The sequence below is a fragment of the Alnus glutinosa genome, chromosome 2 (assembly GCF_958979055.1).
Source record: "Alnus glutinosa chromosome 2, dhAlnGlut1.1, whole genome shotgun sequence".
In the NCBI taxonomy this organism is placed as follows: domain Eukaryota; kingdom Viridiplantae; phylum Streptophyta; class Magnoliopsida; order Fagales; family Betulaceae; genus Alnus; species Alnus glutinosa.
In genome coordinates, this window is record NC_084887.1 from 35,345,900 (window position 1) to 35,365,660 (window position 19,761).

At 36.1% G+C, this 19,761-nt stretch overlaps 1 protein-coding gene across 1 annotated transcript; it reads right to left on the reverse strand.

Moving 5' to 3' along the window:
* Nucleotides 1-555: 555 nt before the first annotated feature.
* On the reverse strand, nt 556-2,943 carry LOC133859767 (inactive LRR receptor-like serine/threonine-protein kinase BIR2). Its single transcript, XM_062295296.1, has one exon. It carries the CDS (start codon nt 2,744-2,746, stop codon nt 911-913), a length of 1,836 nt encoding a protein of 611 aa, XP_062151280.1. The 5' UTR covers nt 2,747-2,943; the 3' UTR covers nt 556-910.
* Between the last annotated feature and the right edge of the window lie 16,818 nt (nt 2,944-19,761).

Consider the following 19,761-nt stretch of genomic DNA (forward strand, 5'->3'; position numbering starts at 1 on the left):
CACAAAAAAATCTCCATTAAATATAGGGATAAATAAGCGAACATGTTGTTTTAGTTACATCTCTAAATAATTTCACTATTCCAATGTTAAAAGTTAGTTGCTATCCAGTCATAAAATGACAATAAGGAACAAAAATAGCTCAAAAACTTTTCTAGACACAAGTCACCAACAATCGAGCAAAATCAGTGGTTATAATCATTGATCTAGTTTATGCCACAGAGGCACCAAAGGGCAAATAGAGTAGTCTAGATCCATGCAGTAGAGAGTATGTCTGGTTTTCTAAGTTCCTCTTATTTAAGAGGATTTTTTCAATTTATAACCTCAGGGCACGATTCTACATAAATGATTGGTTGAAAGATTAAATGAAAATTGCCTGTCTCTCATGCCACTGTGTTGCTCTGTTAATACTCAAATAATCCAAAATGTGATAGATTATTAAACTTTGGAATTATATCAGTCAAACAGTACTGAAACAATTAAATGGGATTTCTGCAATTTGTGTAGTCAGGTAGCAAAAACAACACTAGCATTATCATGTAAGGCAAAACACACAGATTTCTGGACACATAATGCTTTTTTGTCTGTACCATAAATGGTAAGGTGGTGAATAAGGTGAATGATCCCTTCAATGACATGGTGATGTTTAATTGCAGTAAGGCTACAAACAGGGGAGCATGTCCCAAATGTCTTTTAGGCTTTTAGCCCCATGAGAGGGCCGTATTTCATACAACAAAGGGCAAACAAATAGATTTTTCAAAGTTCAAGAAGTTACATTTTTTAAGTAGCTTATTGTATGATATATAGCTATATCGACAAATGGGGGAAACTACCCAAAATGGGGGTTACACCATTTACATTAAGAGCCTCCAAGAACTTACCACAAGATGCTCCTCCCTTCACTGCTCCAAAGTTATACGGAATCATTATCTGGCCTGCCAAATAGCAGTGGAAATTCATCTTCTTGTTCGGAGAAACTATGCTCTCTGGACATACTCTTCAATGATTGATAAACCTGGTACATAGAGGACCTGTCCTTAGGCCGAGAAACCACACAATTCAATGCAATTCTCAGGAACTGCAAAATTTCCTCATCATGCCCTTTTCCACAAAGAGTCTTATCGATGGCGTCTTTGGTTCGACCAGAACTAGAGACACGATTCACCCAATCCACCAAGTTACCCTTAAATCCCTCCTCAACATTGCCAACCTCAAGAGGTTTTTGCCCTGTCACCAATTCAAGAAGCACCACCCCAAATCCATAAGCGTCCCCTTTCAGCGAAGCGATCATCGTGCTCGGGTATTCTGGAGCAACATAACCAAGCTCTCCCAAGTCTCCACTCACGAAACTACCCTCATTAGAATCAGAAGTAGTCATCAGCCTCGCCAACCCAAAATCCATTATCCGAGCATCGAAGTCCTCGTCGATGAGGATGACATTGGAGCATATGTTCTGCTGCAGAATTGGCGGGTGGCACCCATGGTGCAACCAAGCAAGACCTCTTGCCGCACCCAAACCAATCCTAAATCTAGTCGGCCAATCCAATGCAGCAGCACTTCCACGCAACAAAGAATACAAAGTCCCATTAGCCATATGCTTATATACCAAAAGCTTCTCCTCCGCTACCACACAAAACCCCAAAAGGGGTGCCAAATTTGGGTGCCTAAGCTGCCCTAATCTGTTCATCTCCAAACGAAACTGCTTCTCCCCAAGCTTACAAGTATTCAACCGCTTGATCGCAAGCGCCGATCCGTCAGGCAGCATCGCCTTATAAGTAGTCCCCGTTCTAGTCGAAACGATTATATTTTCCGGGCTGAAATTGTTGGTGGCCGCCATCAAATCCGCCAATTTAACCTTGACAAGAGGTTTCTGAAACAACGAAACTTGAACAAGCTTGTGAGCCCTCAACCTCTCAGCCCAATCATCATCTCTACCAATCCCATACCCTCTTTTCCTCCTCTTACTCAACCTCAAATGGTACCACCACCACACCCCCAAACCCAACAACAACGACCCCGCCGCACCAAACACGCCGGCGGCAATTATAATCGCCAAATTCTTCTTGCTCAGCCCACCACACTTCCCCAAAGGCCCCCCACAAAGGCCATCATTCCCAGCAAAATTCTCCTTATCAAACCTAACGTCGAAAGTTGGAGGTATCCTACCCGTAAGATCATTGTTCTTCACGGAAAACTTACTCAACCTACCCAAACTAGAGAGCTCGTAAGGTATAGTACCAGAAAGCTTATTATCCGACAGCATCAGACTGTTCAGATACTGACACTTGGAAAGCTCGGGTGGGATCGGACCGTGAAAGCCGTTACTCGATAGATCCAGGGTCACTAAAAAAGGCACCCAGTCACATGTTTTTGGAGGTATCGTACCGTTCAGGTCGTTGAGCGAGAGATCCAGGTTCTGCAGGCTCCCACAGTACTTCAACGACTCGGGAACCGAGCCGGACAGCTTCATATCGCGGAGTTCCAGGCTGATTATGCGGTTCTCGCGGTCGTTCCAGCACGACACCCCGACAAACTTGCATATGAACCCCACGGACGAGTTGTCGAATGTCCACGAGCTGAGCCTCCCCAGTGGATCGATGAGTGAATTCTTCAAACCTTTGAGGCACATCAAATCGTCCTCCGGCACCGCCGCCGAAGAAGCATCACACGCGAGAAACAGCACGATCGGTAAGATAACGAAGTTAAATATCACCAGAAAGTTTTTCCCAGTATCGATTAAACCTTTCATTCTGAAAGGAAAACCGGGTAATAATCAACTTTTGCAAAAAAATATGCAGAACTAAAAAGGATCCAAAGAGAGCAAATAAAATTAAAGCGTGAAATTATTGGGGGAGGTACGGGGGAGAGACGGCCATTGACTTTGTGTGGTGAGAGAGGAAGTAGCACAGAAATGGTATAGAATTGTATGGACAATTCCGTGTGAGTGTGGGTGTGGGTGGAATTTTAGCTTTTTATTTTTCTGAATTGTTTTTCAATGGGGTGGGTTCGATGATTACGGCTTCTTTGACTAAGGTTTTGTTTTGTTTAATTAAGGGGTTTTTTGACCGGAGGGCTTTGTCCAGGTCCACTAAGAATGGCTAGTTGGATGCTCCACTAGAAATGATATTGATACCCTCTGGATTGGAATTTGGATTGGTTTATAGATACTCTGATTTTATCATTGGGGGAATTTCCTTTCTGTGTACTGCCATTCCTTCTAGATTCGGAGTGGGGAACGTTTGGACTAGTGACCACCACTACCGGTACTGCTGTTCTGCTTATAGAATTTAATTATCTCTCTTAATTACCACTTATTCAGATAATCATTTAGTACTTCGGATGAAATGAATGATAGAGGCAATGTTTAAATTCACGACTTCTGTTCGGATACCTTATAATTCTAAAAAAAAAATTATAGATTCACATATTATGAAATTTTTAGACTGTTTGTAGGCATCAAAATGCTTGAAAAACGTCGCTTATTAAAACGGAGAAGGAACATCTCCATTTCATTTGAAATGGAAAAGAGCTAATTTCAAGAGGGATAAAATGGTCTAAAAAAATAAAATGACCATTTTATCCCTCTAAAATGAACTAACCGGCTCGGATCAATTTCCATTAAATACGTGGCATGTTACAGTCGAAAATTGAATATATTTTTATCAGATTCTTGTTCTCTATGTTGTAAAAAAAAAAAATACAAAAACTGTTTAAAAGTGAAGAAAAAAATCTTTTGAGAGAAAAAAAATTTCTTACTGTTTTGATAACATGTTATCATTTTAATATGTGACATTTTCTAAGTATTTTGATGCCTAAATTTCGTAATTTGAGAATTTACAATTTCTTTGAAATTATAACACTTTCATAATCCAACATATCTAATGTCACTCATTTAATAGATCCCATTCAATGTGATTAGTATAGGAAGATAGATTGCAATCTCATTATAGAATTTAATTAGCTGAACCTCGTTAAGGTTTCATGATTTGTTTTAGGTTTTAACGATATTTATTATCAAAATAATTTATTTAAATCCATAACCTCAAATTCAAGTGTAACGGTGATTATAAAAGTTACTGTTAAGTTAAAGAATTAATATTTTTTTAATAAAAAAAAAAAGTAATACACTGCTCTAGGATTTTAAAAAATAAAGGAAGCTTCATCATTACTGCAATTTATGGTCAATGTTATTTAGAAAAAAGTGAAAGTGATGTTACGAATGGTACAACTTTTATTATAAAATTCTATATAAACTAATAAAATGATTAAAAAAAATATTATCAACCATATACTTTTAATTATAAACCGCCATATATATATATATATATATATATATATATATAAGAGAAATTTTTAACATTACTCTGGTTAAACATATTTATTAAAATAAGTCTAAATTACTAATAATGGATTAATGGTCGTGTTAAGATATCACATAGATAGCTTAACATGTTAATATAATAATGGTCAATCGATTCGAGGATACAATTGGATGTAATCGGAGGCTAAAAAGTTGTCGGACTTATTCAAAAAAAAGAAAAGGAAAAAAAAGAAAGAAAGTTGGGACTAAAAGTGATGAGATCCGTGGAAATTTCTTAAATTGGGATGGTGGTCAAATATGAAGTAGTAAATACTACGTTTGCGATGTCTCTTTCGGTCCAACTACTTTTTGATGGCCAAAAGTTGATGTGGATTTAGGTAGGACACAGGCTTGGTGCGGTCAAAGTGTCACACCCTCCTTAACCACACGAATATTAACCCGTTTTAACTACCCACCAACTTCATTCATTCATTTATTTATTTATTTTTGTTTTTATAAGTAAGAGTGCAAGAACAAGGAGAAAACAACAGGGGCTTCCCACTATCTAGTGAAACTGTGAAATAGATAAAAAAAAAAAACGAAGCATAGCAGAGATGGAAAAGCTTGCTGAAAAGGATGGAGAGGAGGCCCATTTTGTCATAAAATAGGCATAGAACTTTTGTGAATTTTCAATTGAGCAGAGGATATCAAAAATTATTAGAGAAAGAGAAATCTACCGATCAATCAAAAGCATCATCAACGAGTTCTCTAAAACACAAATTTAGTCAGAATTTAAAGAAATTTTTTTTTTTAAAAAAAAAAAAACCACATACATCAAGCACCGTACTCTTTCACCGGTTGAGTACCTGTCAAAGTCTCTCACCAAATACGGAGAGAAATAACCTTTCGCTACTCCATTTTTTAATCTTATTTATCCTCTCCTCGTTTTCACTTTTCTTGTTTTCGCGCCAGCTCCCTCTTCCGCTCTTACCCGTTCTTCAGTGCCGTGGAAGACTTTTGGAAGTAAATCTCTTCTGATTTTTCTATTATTTTGGAACTTTCTTTCTAGGTTGTCTTTGTTTGGGTGCCGAGAGATTGAAAGATTTGGTTTTGGTGAGAAAAATAGAAAATTTGAGCGAAAATAATATTCTTCAAAGTTTTTTCGCGATTTAGGTGTGTTTATCAGCCAAAATCTAAGCAACCCATTTCTCATTTCACCCTCATTTGAGAGAACTTGTGGGCTGTGTTTGAAAGTATGAATCTCTCTTCGCATTGCTGCTGAACTCTTAGTTGTAGGAGAGAGTTTGTTTTGCTGTTGGGCTTTTTCATAGTTGGATTTGTTTTGTTGGTTTCTTGTGGTGCTGGTTTATTGCACTTGTTGTTGATTAATTTCCTGTTTTCCTGCTGTTGGTGTTTCTGTTCTAAAATGTTTTGCAAGATATCACCCCTCGTATAGTAGCAGTTAGTTTCAACCAACTAAAACCAATTAAAAAAAATAATATTTAGTTACGGTAGAGAAATATTTGAAGAGCTTGATATTTGATACTCGTAAAAAGTAGGCAGATAAAATAACAAAAATAGATTTTTTAATTAAAATTTAGCTAAACCTTAGATAGCTCGTTGGGGGTGCTCTGACCTACCAACTTCATTTAGTTCTCTAAAAATGATATCTCCTTGTATTTCTTGTGTTTCGTCAAAAAAATGTGTGGTTTTTAAAATCATTATTTGATTTGTAATAGATCGCTATTGAATTTTAGTGATTTTAAAAGTTACATCATTTTTTGGAGGAACACAAGAATAATTTATAGAATTATTCCAAACGATAACAACTATGTTTATAAAAAGTGTGCATTTGCTGCATTACACAATATTCCAATTTATGATTTTAAGCCTGGTCTATACTATAATGAGTAACGATAGAAACCATCTTTTTATTTTATTTTTATTTTTCTTAAAATTATCATTAAATCAAAATTTAATAATAAATTACTTCAAATTTAATGATAATTTTAAAAGTCTCTCGCCAATCGGCCATACATAACTGCCATTTATTCCTCAGTTTGCTTAAAGGTCGCATAAGGGGAAGACATAACAACTTCCTGGTATAGATCAGTAGATGGTTTGCAATTACACTTGAAGCGCAAATTGTCGCTATGATGTCATGCATGTCAATTCCCATTAACGGTTTTTTTTTTTAAATTTTTTTTTTATGTCGCCATTAATGTTTTTTTTTTTTTTTTTATAAGAAACTTCATTTCATATATTATCAGATAACAACAAATCATCAGAAACAATATTTGAAAGACATAAAGGAACAGATGAAAACCAAACATTGTTTACAACATTAGAGACAGCATGCTGTGCAAGAGAATGGGCAGCTTGATTTCCCATACGACCTACGTGATGAACAGTAGCTGACATAAAATCTTGAAGAATAGCTTTGGTCTCCAGAACCAGATTGTTGTAATACCCGTCAACCATGTTTTCATGCTGAAGAGCAAGAATCACTTGCAGAGAATCCCCTTCCAACATCACTAAATGAAGACACAGGAACCTTCTGAACTCAGCTCCCTGTTTAGCACCCATGGCCTCTGCCACAGAGGAATAAGATACATACAAGTGAAAAGAACACATTGAAGCCACCACAATTCTGCTAGAATCACGGGCAATAATTCCCAACCCTACCATCTTCCTCGAACGATCAACTTCTCATTTCTCATTTCTATGTTTTTTCGCGATTTAGGCGTGTTTATCAGCCAAAATCCAAGCAACCCATTTCTCATTTCTCCCTCATTTGAGAGAACTTGTGGGCTGTGTTTGAAGGTATGAATCTCTCTTCGCATTGCAACATTCAACCTAAGAAACTCACTTCTCATCACCTATTTAAGAATCTAATATATAGTTTCCATTCCGCATTATATAGTAACTCAGTTCCGGAAACAAAGTTGTTTGATTGATAATTGATTGAATGCGACGTTATCATAATGCACATCCAGGGAATCAACTTCCCAGGAAAGGAAAACTAAGTATTCAAGATTTATGTGTTTGATTGTATTCAACAATATCCTATTGAGGCTCAGTAACTTGCTTAAAGCTTTGTCTTTAACTTCTATTTTGTTGATTATGTACTCTCTTTTCTTTTTAGGTATGTGCTGAAGAAGATTTGCTTAGCTAAGCAAACAGAGAAGTTCATACGTACAGTACACCAAGAGGTCAATATACAAAAGAATTTCGCTTACATTTTAATTGTAGAAATTCATTGTCTGTTGTACTAAGGGGTTGGGTTTTAATTTATTTCTTTTGCAGTCAATCATATAAATAGTGTACCTCATTTTTATTTCTCTTTTTTCTATCATAATATTTATCCTCAATTCTACTCCATTGATTTGATGAAAATGTCTTGATTCCTTCTAAAGATGTAAGTCCTAACTGGTTGAATATCTACATATTTTTGCATTTATTGCTTTTGGTTTATTGAATTACGCATTTTAGCTCTTTTTTCTTTTGTCCCTCGATTTTTTCTACTAACTTTGCACAAAAAGAGAACAATCGTATGATGTGGATGAACAATGCACCAAATACATCTGCTTTAAGTGGACATGTTGCTTATTTTCATAAATTCCTAACGGATCGTTTGCTTGCTGTTTCAAGGAAAGAGTTTTTTTATTTTTTTTTTTATTTTTATTCTTTCTATATTTAGTTTAGCAATTAGTTGATTGGAAATAATGTATGTCTAATTGATAATAGTTTATTGTTGAATGATGATAGTTTCAATATTTTGTAGCATAGTTATTGCACGTGCTGGTTGGTGGTGGTTTCGAGGGAAGAACATGGTCTATGAAGTCGCCATTCGTGCCCCAAAAGCATTAAGAAGCAATGCTTACTCCTTCAGCAGTCACAAATATATCCCAACATATTAAGCCCAAGAGATACATCAAGTATGCAACTGTGGAATTGGTGTCTATAATATTGCTTTGGTAGTGCTTATGTACAGGTTATTTGGACCCTTGAAAGGGAAATATAATGAATAAACATTTGATGAAATTACAATTTTATGTACTATAGGTTACAATTCGATTTGAAGGAACAACATATGTGTGCTTTTTAAATTAACTCATTCGTAGTCTTTTGACATTTCATATTTACTCAATTTTATAATTTTACTTTATTTGTTTTGAAAATTCAATATATACTTTTTCAATAATCTAGATATTAAATCTATTTTAAAATATAATATATGTATGATGTTAAAATTATAATGTTAACAAATAGTGATGCATAACACCGGGAACCAAGCACGTGCCATCCAACTAGTAAATATACATGCAGCTAATTATTACTAGTGAAAAATAAAAACCAACCTAAAAAAGTTTTTTCAAACACACCCTAAATATGTATACGTGAGCAATGTCTTAGATATGTTGTTCCATGTGCAAATTATATAGTAAGAAAAATTATAAGGATCGAGAATATACTTAGAAAGGGGAACACGGACGCCACGCTGTTTTTAGAAACAAAATAATTGGATCCGTGATGAAAAACTAAAACCATGTAAAGCCATGGCATCTAAAAGATTGTCCAAAGTAAAGCAAGTACGGGAAAAATATCTAAAACTTATTGAATATTAACATGTTATGCTTTCAACTATTTCTCGAGAATCAAACAAAAAACAATGAGAGAGGATATATTTACATCTTTTATACAATTTTTGTACAATTTTAATGATTTTTTTTTTTTCAAATCTCTACAAAAAAAACGCTGTTTTGAACCGTTTTTTTAGAGACCTTTTACAGCCTTAAAAACGGCTCAAACTGTTTGGAGCCGTTTTTTTTAAGCCGTTTTTGAAACGGAGACGCACCTACAGTATTAAAAACCCAGATTAATCCGTTTGTACATAAAACGGTTCAAATTTGAGCCGCTTTTATAAAAGCGTCTCAAACATGTTAGAGCCGCTTTTAAAAAGCGGCTCAAACATTTTGAGCCGGTTTTCAAAAGCGGCTCAAAATTTTTTGAGACGGTTTTGCAAAAGCGTCTCAAACATGTTTGAGTCGCTTTTGAAAAGCGGCTCAAAATGTTTTGAGCCCCTTTTGAAAACCGGCTCAAAATGTTTTGAGCCCCTTTTGAAAACCGGCTCAAAATTTTTTGAGCCCTTTTGTAAAGCGACTCTAAATATTAAAACGGCTCTAAATTAAAAAAAATAAAATTTAATTTTAAGCCGTTTTAAAACTTAAAACGGCTCTAAAATTAAAAATAAATTAAAATAAAATATTTTAATTTTTTTTTTTTTTAAAATACCTAATAGCAAAAATATTGTCCATATATATAAACTAATAAACATTTATACAAACTCATATATAACCCAAACTTTATATCAAGGCATTAAAATAAAAATAATGTCTTAATGTACACACTAAAACATTAAAACAATAACAAATACAACATATCACCATAAATAATTTCACTCATTCCAAACCAATCAAGTTTCCTACAATCTCATAAACAACATATCACCATAAAGTAATTTTTCAAAACATAATATATAAGTTACTTATGGTCACAAATCGATCAAGTCCAACCAATAACATAAAAGTTACCTACATCATTTACAAAATTCAATACTACATTCACAACTCAAGATTTCATTTTCACGATAGTTCCTTTCACATATAACCTAAACTTTATATCAAAGCATTAAAACAAAAACAATGTCTTAATGTACACACTAAAACAATAACAAATACAACAACATATCACCATATATAATTTAAATCAATCCTAAACCGATCAAGTTACCTACAATCATAAACGACATATCACCATAAGTAATTCCAAAACATAATACATAAGTTTCCAATGATCACAAATCGATCAAGCTCAACTGATAACACAAGTTACCTAATTTATTTACAAAATTCAATACTACATTCACAACAACTTAAGATATCTTTTTCACAATTGTTCTTTTCACATAAACTCGATCATATATAACTCATACTTCATATCAAGGCATTAAAACAAAAAACTTTACCTTAATGTACACACCAAGACATTAAAACAAAAACAATAACAAATACAGCATATCACCATATATAATTTCATTCAACCCTAAACCAATCAAATTACATACAATCATAAATGACATATGACCATAAGTAATTTCAAAACATAATACATAAGTTACTTATGATCACAAACCGATCAAGTCTAATCAATAACACAAATTACCTTCATTGTTTACAAAATTCAATACTACATTCACAACAACTCAAGATGTATTTTTCACGATAATTCTTTTTACATAAACTCGATTACAAAAACTTCACCTTAATGTACACACCAAGACATTAAAACAAAAACAATAACAAATACAACATATTACCATATATAATTTCATTCAACCATAAACCAATCAAGTTACTTACAATCATAAACGACATATCACCATAAGTAATTTCAAAACATAACACATAAATTATCTATGATCACAAGCCGATCAAGTCCAATTAACAACACAAAAGTTACCTACATCCATTACAAAATTCAATACTACACAACTCAAGATGTCTTTTTCACGATAGCTCCTTATATGTATCAACATCATCAAACGTCAAGAGCACGTCACCTATATTATTGATTCAAATGAAATGTGTTATGCATATGTGTGTGTGTATATATATATATAATAATAATACATGTAATATTTTCAACTTTATATACTCAAAAAAAAAAATTATAATTAATCATGTTTGGAGCTAACCTGGTGGACTAGTTACTGTGGATGTCACACTCACGATGAGCGTGACGCAGACGAAGAGTTGCCTAGAAGTAATGCATTGGTTCTAGCAAGATCATCAATCATCTTCTGCATTTTTTCCATCATTTGATCTTGTTTTGCAATTCTTTCATTAGTTTGTTTCCTCTCTTCATCCGCTCTTATCCTTTCTTCGTCCGCTCTTCTCCTCTCTTCCTCTGTCCTTCTCCTCTCTTCCTCCCATCATTCATCTGATATTCTTTTTTCTTCCTCCCACTTTTTCATCATCTCATCCATTTGAGATTTAAACGCAGCTTCTTGAGTCAACCGTGATGCAGATAATCGAGAGGTGGGTCTAACTGGTAATGGGCCAATCCCCATTCCACGAACACGACCCGAATATTCTGTCCTTCCCATTGCCCTTGCAAGAGCATCATCTTCTGCCCATAGTATTGAACCCTGTGGAGAAACAGGGTTCGCTCTTGCAGTGTCATCTGTCATCAACTCTTTCAACTTTTCCTGACATATATATATATATATATATAAATGTGCTAATTATTAGACACTTATTTGCGTTGGAATAAATACTTAAACTACTTTATTATATGATATATTCAATAACACAAATAAAAACAAAGTTAAGCACTTACAATTGTCTCTCCAGCTGCTTGCGTGCTGGGCGTCCCATCTCTCTTTGTGTGAGTTGCCACAAAAACTTCAGCTCGGGTGGGTGGCTTCTGCTTTAATATCTCCTATGAAAACAAATATACAGTTATCAAACAAGAGTCGAGTGTGCGAACGTGAATTGAACAAGAACTTATATATTTAGCACCAAAAATATATCTCTATCAAACAAATGCGCCATCAACTAGTAACATAAATCTTGTTATATTGTTAATGAAATCAATGTACCAGCTCTTTCGCGACTCTGGCGTAACTCTTCGAGCCAGATGTGTGAAACATCTTATTGACACTTTTTGATATTTGTCTATTCCTCTCAGCCCTTGCCTACGCAATTGTTACAAACAAATAAAGTTTCATGCATTGTTAAAAGTTTAAAGATACATACTTTAAAAATAATAACATTTGTTAATATAATTACCTTATCTTCCGGAGTCAACCATGTGTCGATGGCTATCTCCATGTCCTCAGCATCGAACTCCGTAATGTTGGGTGTCGACTCAATAATACTCTCGCGAGTATTATTGGCTTGTATATTTATACCTTTTTTCACCCTATACTTGTAATTTTTTCGTTTATGCCCAAAGTCAATCATTGCTATCCGTTTGATCTCATTCATTGGTGCATCAGGCATGATGTAAAATTTTTGCTGCAAATTAGTAAAAAAAAAAAAACATTTATATACTATGTACATATTATAATATATGTTAAACACAATAAAATTGTAAATAATTTGCTTTACATACCATTAGGGCGTCCCATAAGTCCTCTTTAGCTTGAGGCGGTATCTTCCTCCAGTTTTGGGGACCTATCCCTACAAACTTCCCACTTCGAACATATTTCGCTCCTAGCCGGCTAAATTTCATGCCACTCGTACCAATTGGCTGCCATGTTGCATTAAAATCAACGACCACCTTCTCGCCCGCAGGTATTGTCCAAAGGGCGGTTGGAGAGCCAACATCTCTGATGTGGAAATTGTTATCCGTATCTGTATTTAAATGAAACAGATGAAAAATAAAAAATAAAATAAAATAAAGAATTACTTGTGTATATAAGTTAAATAATCAAGTAAAATATTTGGAACCTAGACTATATATATATATCAATTGTAACATACATACTTATCGTACGGACTTGTCGACTATCCAATTGTACGCCAATATTGGGATCTTGTTCCCTCTCAGACTCTTGTGTGGGAGCTCGCTCCCTCTCAGACTCTTGAGACTGAACTTGTTCCCCCTCAGACTCTTGAGACTGAGCTCGTTCCCGCTCAGTCTCTTGTGCCAATATTGTAGAATCAATATCATCAAAAGACTCTACAAACCCACCAACCGTATCAGACGGCGTACGTATGATGTCCTGTAAGGGCTCCTCAACCATGATTGCACTCGGAGTAGGTGGGCGATCATCATGTTCTATCTCATCTACATGCTGAGATGTCTCTACCTCAGGTGTAGACTCTGAAAATAGTCGTATTGGGATCCGCGAAAAAACTTTCTTCTTTGGAGGTGGCTTGTCTGTCATATCAATCTACAAAATACACAAATATACATAAAGTGTCAGATCAAATGTAAATATAGAAACCACTCAACATTTTTAATGTAATTTGATATCAGTTTAAGGTTATTGAAAAAACAAAGTCATACATTGACAAATACTTTTATTGTGGTTATACTACTTCGAACGCAGGTATGTCGCTACGGGAATAATGAAGGTCTTCACCGTAATCAACATCATTAGGATCTTGATTAATGTTCAAATTTAATGGCTCACTCTCATGGTAGTTGAGATCTTCATCATTGTTCCCTTCCCCCTCACCAACATCATATACGTTTCTCGGTTTAGTCCTTACTACGCAACACCAGTCTGGGTTTCTGTCGTCATGGACGTAGTATACTTGGGATACTTGTGAAGATAATACGTACAGATCATCCAAAATGTTATCTCCCGTATGTATTAGGTTTTTGAAATTCACAAGTGTCATACCATACTCATCTTCCGACCATCCCTCATCCTTTCTAATGTCCGCCCAATCACACTTAAATAGCACATACCTAGTCGTGTCATAATACTCTACCTCGATTATTCGAGTTAGCTTCCCATAATAGGTATCGCCATCAACTGTAGGCACACACACGCCACTGTTTTGAGTTGTTTTTCCTTCATCTTGGGCCACAGTGCGAAACAGATTGCCGTTAACCACATATCGGTTATATTCGAATGCCGTTTCAATTGGCCCTTTAGAATGCCATACAAGCTTATCCCCTAACTCAATTCTACGTGTTTGGTCCATTTGATTGACCTGCGATTTGAGATAGCATTGTTTATAGTTGGCAGATGTAGAAAATTACATATACAATAAAACGTCACTCATAAAACGATCACCATTATTTTATAAATTAAACCATAGGAAATTCTTACGTAGTTACGGTACCAAACACAAAACGTGTCCCTATGTTGTCGGTGCAATTCTCTTTCCAATAGTCGGCCTCTATTGGAGTCGTGCCTCAACTCAGCCAGGTGCGTCCTATATGTTTGCAGTCCACATTTAGAATAAAAAAGTGTATGTTTGAGCCAAAGCAAGATGAATTAAAAAATCAACTCACGCGCGTAATTGAAGGAACTCGTCCGAGTTAAAAATAATATATCGATGGATCTGCGTCAATGTGCACCGATCAAGGGTTACTCGTGTTATCGCTCCCCTAGCCTCATCAGGGTTTCTCTGAGGCCTATTGTGGACTGTGAGTGCATTCTCTAAGTACCATGAATAAAATGTGAGCATTTCATCCGCTAAGTAACCTTCCGCTATAGAACCCTCAGGTGCAGCTCTATTGCGTACTAGGGATTTGTACCGTCCAAGGGACCTACATCGAGAAAACATAATTATCTCTTGTATTACTTCGTTGAGACAATAAATGGACAAAAAAAAAAAAAAAACCCTTATATATACATAGAATACATAATTACCTCTCAACCGGATACATCCATCGATAATGTACCGGTCCACCAAGTCGACATTCACGAACCAAATGTATGACAACATGAACCATAATTGTAAAGAAGCCCGGAGGAAATATTTGTTCAAGCTTGCACAATATGATAGGGATTTCAGCTTCATGTCGGGCTAGATCTTCTTCCGTCAATGTTTTCGAACATATACCCCTAAAAAATGCAGACAACTCTATCAAAGGTTTCACAACCTTCTTTTCCAAGGATCCACGCAAAGCTATTGGCAACAATTGTTGCATGAGTATATGGTTGTCATGACTCTTCATACCAACAACGGTACGGGCTTTAAGGTTCACACAACGGGACACATTGGAGGCATATCCATCGGGTACTCTGACATTTTTTATCACTTTTAAAAAATTAATTTTATCCTCATTAGACATCGTGTGGCATGTCGCAGGTAGATATGTTTTGCCTCTCTCATTAGTGAATGGATGAAGTGTTTTTCTCAAACCCATCTTACATAAGTCCAAACGTGCTGCGTGGTTGTCTTTTGTTTTTTCACTCATGTCCAATAGGGTCCCAATGATATTATCCATCACATTTTTTTTCGATGTGCATCACATCAAGGTTATGTCGTAACAAATTATCCTTCCAATAGGGCAATGTGAAAAAAATACTTTTCTTCTTCCATACCGCTTGCGCATTTGCCCCATGACTTTGTTGCACAGTTTTTTGTCGTTTGTCCCTTCTTATATCTTCATGAACAACATCAAGTCTCTGTAATTGCTGTAGGATTTCACCGCCATTTGGAATAACAGGAGCAGCACCCAACTCTTGTTTACCATCAAAGGTTCTTGTCATCCGTCGCCACTTATGATCGGCAGGCAACCATCGTCTATGCCCCATATAACAATATTTACGCCCGTATGTCAACCATGTTGACCCCGTTGAATGCATACAACAAGGACATGTCATTGAACCCTTAGTACTCCATCCAGATAAATCTGCATACGCTGGAAAGTCATTTGTTGTCCACATCAATGCTGTCCGCATAACAAATGACTTCTTCATGGATATGTCATATGTTCGTACCCCTACATTCCACAACTCCTGTAATTCTGATATTAAAGGTTGTAGGTAGACATCTATATTCTGACCTGGTGCAGTTGGGCCTGGAATAATCATAGATAATATGAAATATTGTTGTTTCATACACATCCAAGGAGGTAGGTTGTATGGAACCAACATGACAGGCCAAGTACTGTGGCTTGTGCTCATGTTCCCAAAAGGGTTAAAACCATCCGACGCTAGACCAAGCCTAACATTCCGTGGGTCTGATGCAAAGTTTGGGTGTAGTGTATCAAATGCTCTCCAAGCTTCACCGTCTGCCGGATGCCTGAGCACACCATCTTTTGTGCGCCCATCAGCGTGCCACCTCATGTGGGAAGCGGTATGTTGTGACATGTACAACCTTTGCAATCTTGAAGCCAATGGAAACCACCGCAACACCTTTACCGGCCGTCTCTTCAATGTTCGGGATGACCCATCTTCTTCAGTAATTTCGTCCTTCCACTTTGATGCTCCACACACTGTACATGTATCTAACTTCTCATTTTCCTTCCAGAATAACATACAATGATTTCGACAAGCCGGAATCTTTTCGTATCCAAGCCCAAAGTCTCTTAAATATTTTTTCGTTTCATACATACTTTTAGGCAAAGCTGGCTCATCTGTTGGTACTATCTCATTGATGAACTCAAGCAAAGATGTGAAAATCGTATTACTGAATCCACCAACACACTTCAAGTTGTATAGATGAACAATAGCTGACAATTTGCTATATTGTGTTTTATCATGAAGTGGCTTGTCTGCATCCTGAACCAAGTTGTAGAATTTCTTGGCACTCTCATCGATCTCTTCATCAACTGCTTCAGGTACATAATCGGCTTGCACTTCCACTTGACACTCACCATCGCCTGCCAGAATATTATGCATGCCAAAAACATCTTGCAACATGGACTGCATCGTTCTTGACTCGTCGGGAATTGGTATACTATTTGCAGCCGGAGTCGGCTTGGGAGATTCAACAGCAGGTACTTTATTAGGTATAGGAGCCCTAATCTTCTCCCCATGCCAAATCCATTCAGTGTAATTAGGCATAATTCCCCTTCCACCGGTTAAATGACCATATACTTCTTCTGGCCGTAGGCTCCTGTTCAAGCCACACTTCTTGCATGGACACACAATTGAATTTTTATTTCTGGAGTTCGTAACTGCATACTTCACGAATGCTTCGGCCCCTTCCATATACTCCCTCGAACCTCTCCACTTCGTCATCCAACTTTTGTCCATATTTATCTTACTACATTACAATACACAAAATGGTTACAAATATATAACACAAGCTAAGGACTGTGTTATATACACAAACGGTCCTCAATTGATTACTAGAATATTTTTTTTTTTAATGGCAAAGAATTAAAAAAAAGGAATTGATAACCTGTTGCATTATCTCAGACAACGCGGCATCTTAATTCTTAAATTTATTTAGTCCTAGGTCATGAATTTATTTTCACATTTAATGGGTCAAATTTAAGTTGGGCATGATTCAATAACCTGGGTAACAATGCAATCCGACCTCCAGTTTCAGCTTTTAGGTTTGATTTAGGTTCAGATTAGAGGATAAGGGAGAAAACGATGACAAATGACACATAATACCCTTTATTAAACGCAGCGTTTAATTAAGTTTGTTGCTTCACTTTTTTATACCCCAGACACATGCTATCTTAAAAGTCTACAAAGTACAGATTTGTTATTTTTAGTCTGTGGACTATTTTTACTTACACAGGCTACCACCATTTTTACTTTTTAATATGTGGGCCACCAAACCAACTCAAGGCAAAAAAAAAAAAGACAGACAAAAAAACTTAAAACAACTTTAAAATCAAAAGCCTAAACTATATAAGGTTTCAAAGGGCATGGAAGGGCTAAACTATGTGTTACAAGGGCTAAACTAGGTTAGTTGTCAATATTTAAACAAAGTAAAATACAAGAATGGAGAAAAAATTCTACTACAAATAAATGTCAAACGTGAGCACTGCAACTGTCTTTGTAATTGTTGGCATAAAACCTTGAACAATATCGGATGGTGGGCTTAGCAGTACAATAGCACTAATTCCTGTCTTTTACTGGAATCATGAATGGCATTTTATGATGAGATAATGGCACATGGAATGGTGGTTGGTTTAATGCTTATGCAATCAAAAGAAGCTTAATTCATTTCGGTCTACTATACGTAGATAAAATAAAAAAAATTACGTGATCAACTGGATTAAAAGTTTATTTACATATGTTTTATATATTCTTGAAACATCCGGATAATATTATTCTTCACTTTCAGCCATATATATCTAATAGTAATAGGAATTCACAGAGGTTCTGGACGGCTCTCTTTGTTTTTGTTTGGTTATTAAAGTTTTTGAATTGAAAAGTACTTTTCATACCCTTTGGCAAACACAAACGTCAAATGCCATGTGTTTGTTGCGGATCATTCCCTGGCCTCTTGTAATTGTATTTTATTTTAATATAATAGTAGTAATCTTGCTAGGATATAAAAAATAAAAAAAATAAAAAAAAAGTTTGGATCTCCCATCAATACAAACCAGAAACACTTGAAAATATTTTTTGAATCGCAAACCTACACGACCCTCAATCTCACCCTTGAGCTTGATATCCGACTCCGTTACTCATCCTCCCTTGTCTCCTTCATTTTCAGGTCAAAAGTCATCCAAACATTTTTATAATTTTATATTTAGATTGCTATTTTAAATAGTCTATGAATATATGGTTTTTGATAGTTTTTTATATGTATTTTAATTTTTTGAAATATCTAAATTTGAAGATAATAAAGCAGCAAATTTGAAGATAATAAAGCAGCAAATTTGAAATATCTAAATGTAAAAAATAAATAAATGACAAATAATAATAGTAAAAAAAATGTGAGGGAGCTGTGAGACACCTCTTGCTCTTCGCCGGTCGGAGCTGTGAGAGAGGGTGGCCCAGCTTGTGCTTCGCCGGTCGGATCTGTGAGAGAGCGTGTTCTTCGCCGGGGGGAGCAGTGAGGGACACACCTGAGTAGTGGGGGAGAGAGAGAAAGCGTGAGGGAGAGAGAGAAAGCCGGAGGGAGAGAGAGAAAGCGTGAGGGAGAGAGAAAAAGCGGGAGGAGAGAGAGAACTAAACAGAGAGATAGAGGGAGCTAGAGACCCGGACTTACCCGGCCTTCCGGCGGTACCTCGGCCGGTGGTGGGGGTTCCACTAAGAGAGTGACCGCCGAGGGAGACAGATGAGAGGGAGCACCGACGCAGGGCCGGAGAAGAGACCGATCTAACAGCTGGTGGCCGGCGTCACTGAGAGAGAGAGAGAGAGAGAGAGAGAGAGAGAGAGAGAGAGAGAGAGAGAGAGAGAGAGATAGTTCAGGCCGGCTAGCTGCTTCACATACAGGGGAGAGAGAGACCGGATAATACAGGGAGAGACGTTATTTTTTCAAAAAACCAACTTTCGCAATAAATGCGAAAAGACAAGGGACACTGGTGCGGGTCACAAATCTGTCCCGCGCCAGACTCCTATTGGAGTCTTTTTCCAGAAAAACGACTCCATATGGAGACGTTTGAAGATAGAATGACTCCATATGGAGTCGTTTTTCTGGAAAACGACTCCAGTTGGAGTCGTTTTACTATAAAACGACTCCATATGGAGTCGTTCTATCTTCAAACGTCTCCAATAATTTTGCAATTTTTTTTATATATATAAGGAGACGTTTCAAAATTAAAAGACTCTACTTAAAGTCGTTTTACCAAAAACGACTCCAAATGAAATATTTTTTAATAGAGCCATTTTAATAAAAAACGACTCTATCTAGAGTCGTTTTTAACTAGAAAGGGCTTCAACTAGAGCCGTTTTAATAAAAACGACTCCACATAGAGTCGTTTTTGATAAAAACGACTCAAATTATTATAAATTTTTAATATATATAACATATTAATTATATATATAGTTAGTATATATATAATCTGTTAGTTAT

Excerpts from the sequence above, each read along its gene's own strand:
- LOC133859767 (XM_062295296.1), bottom strand. The coding sequence starts at position 2,746 with ATGAAAGGTTTAATCGATACTGGGAAAAACTTTCTGGTGATATTTAAC.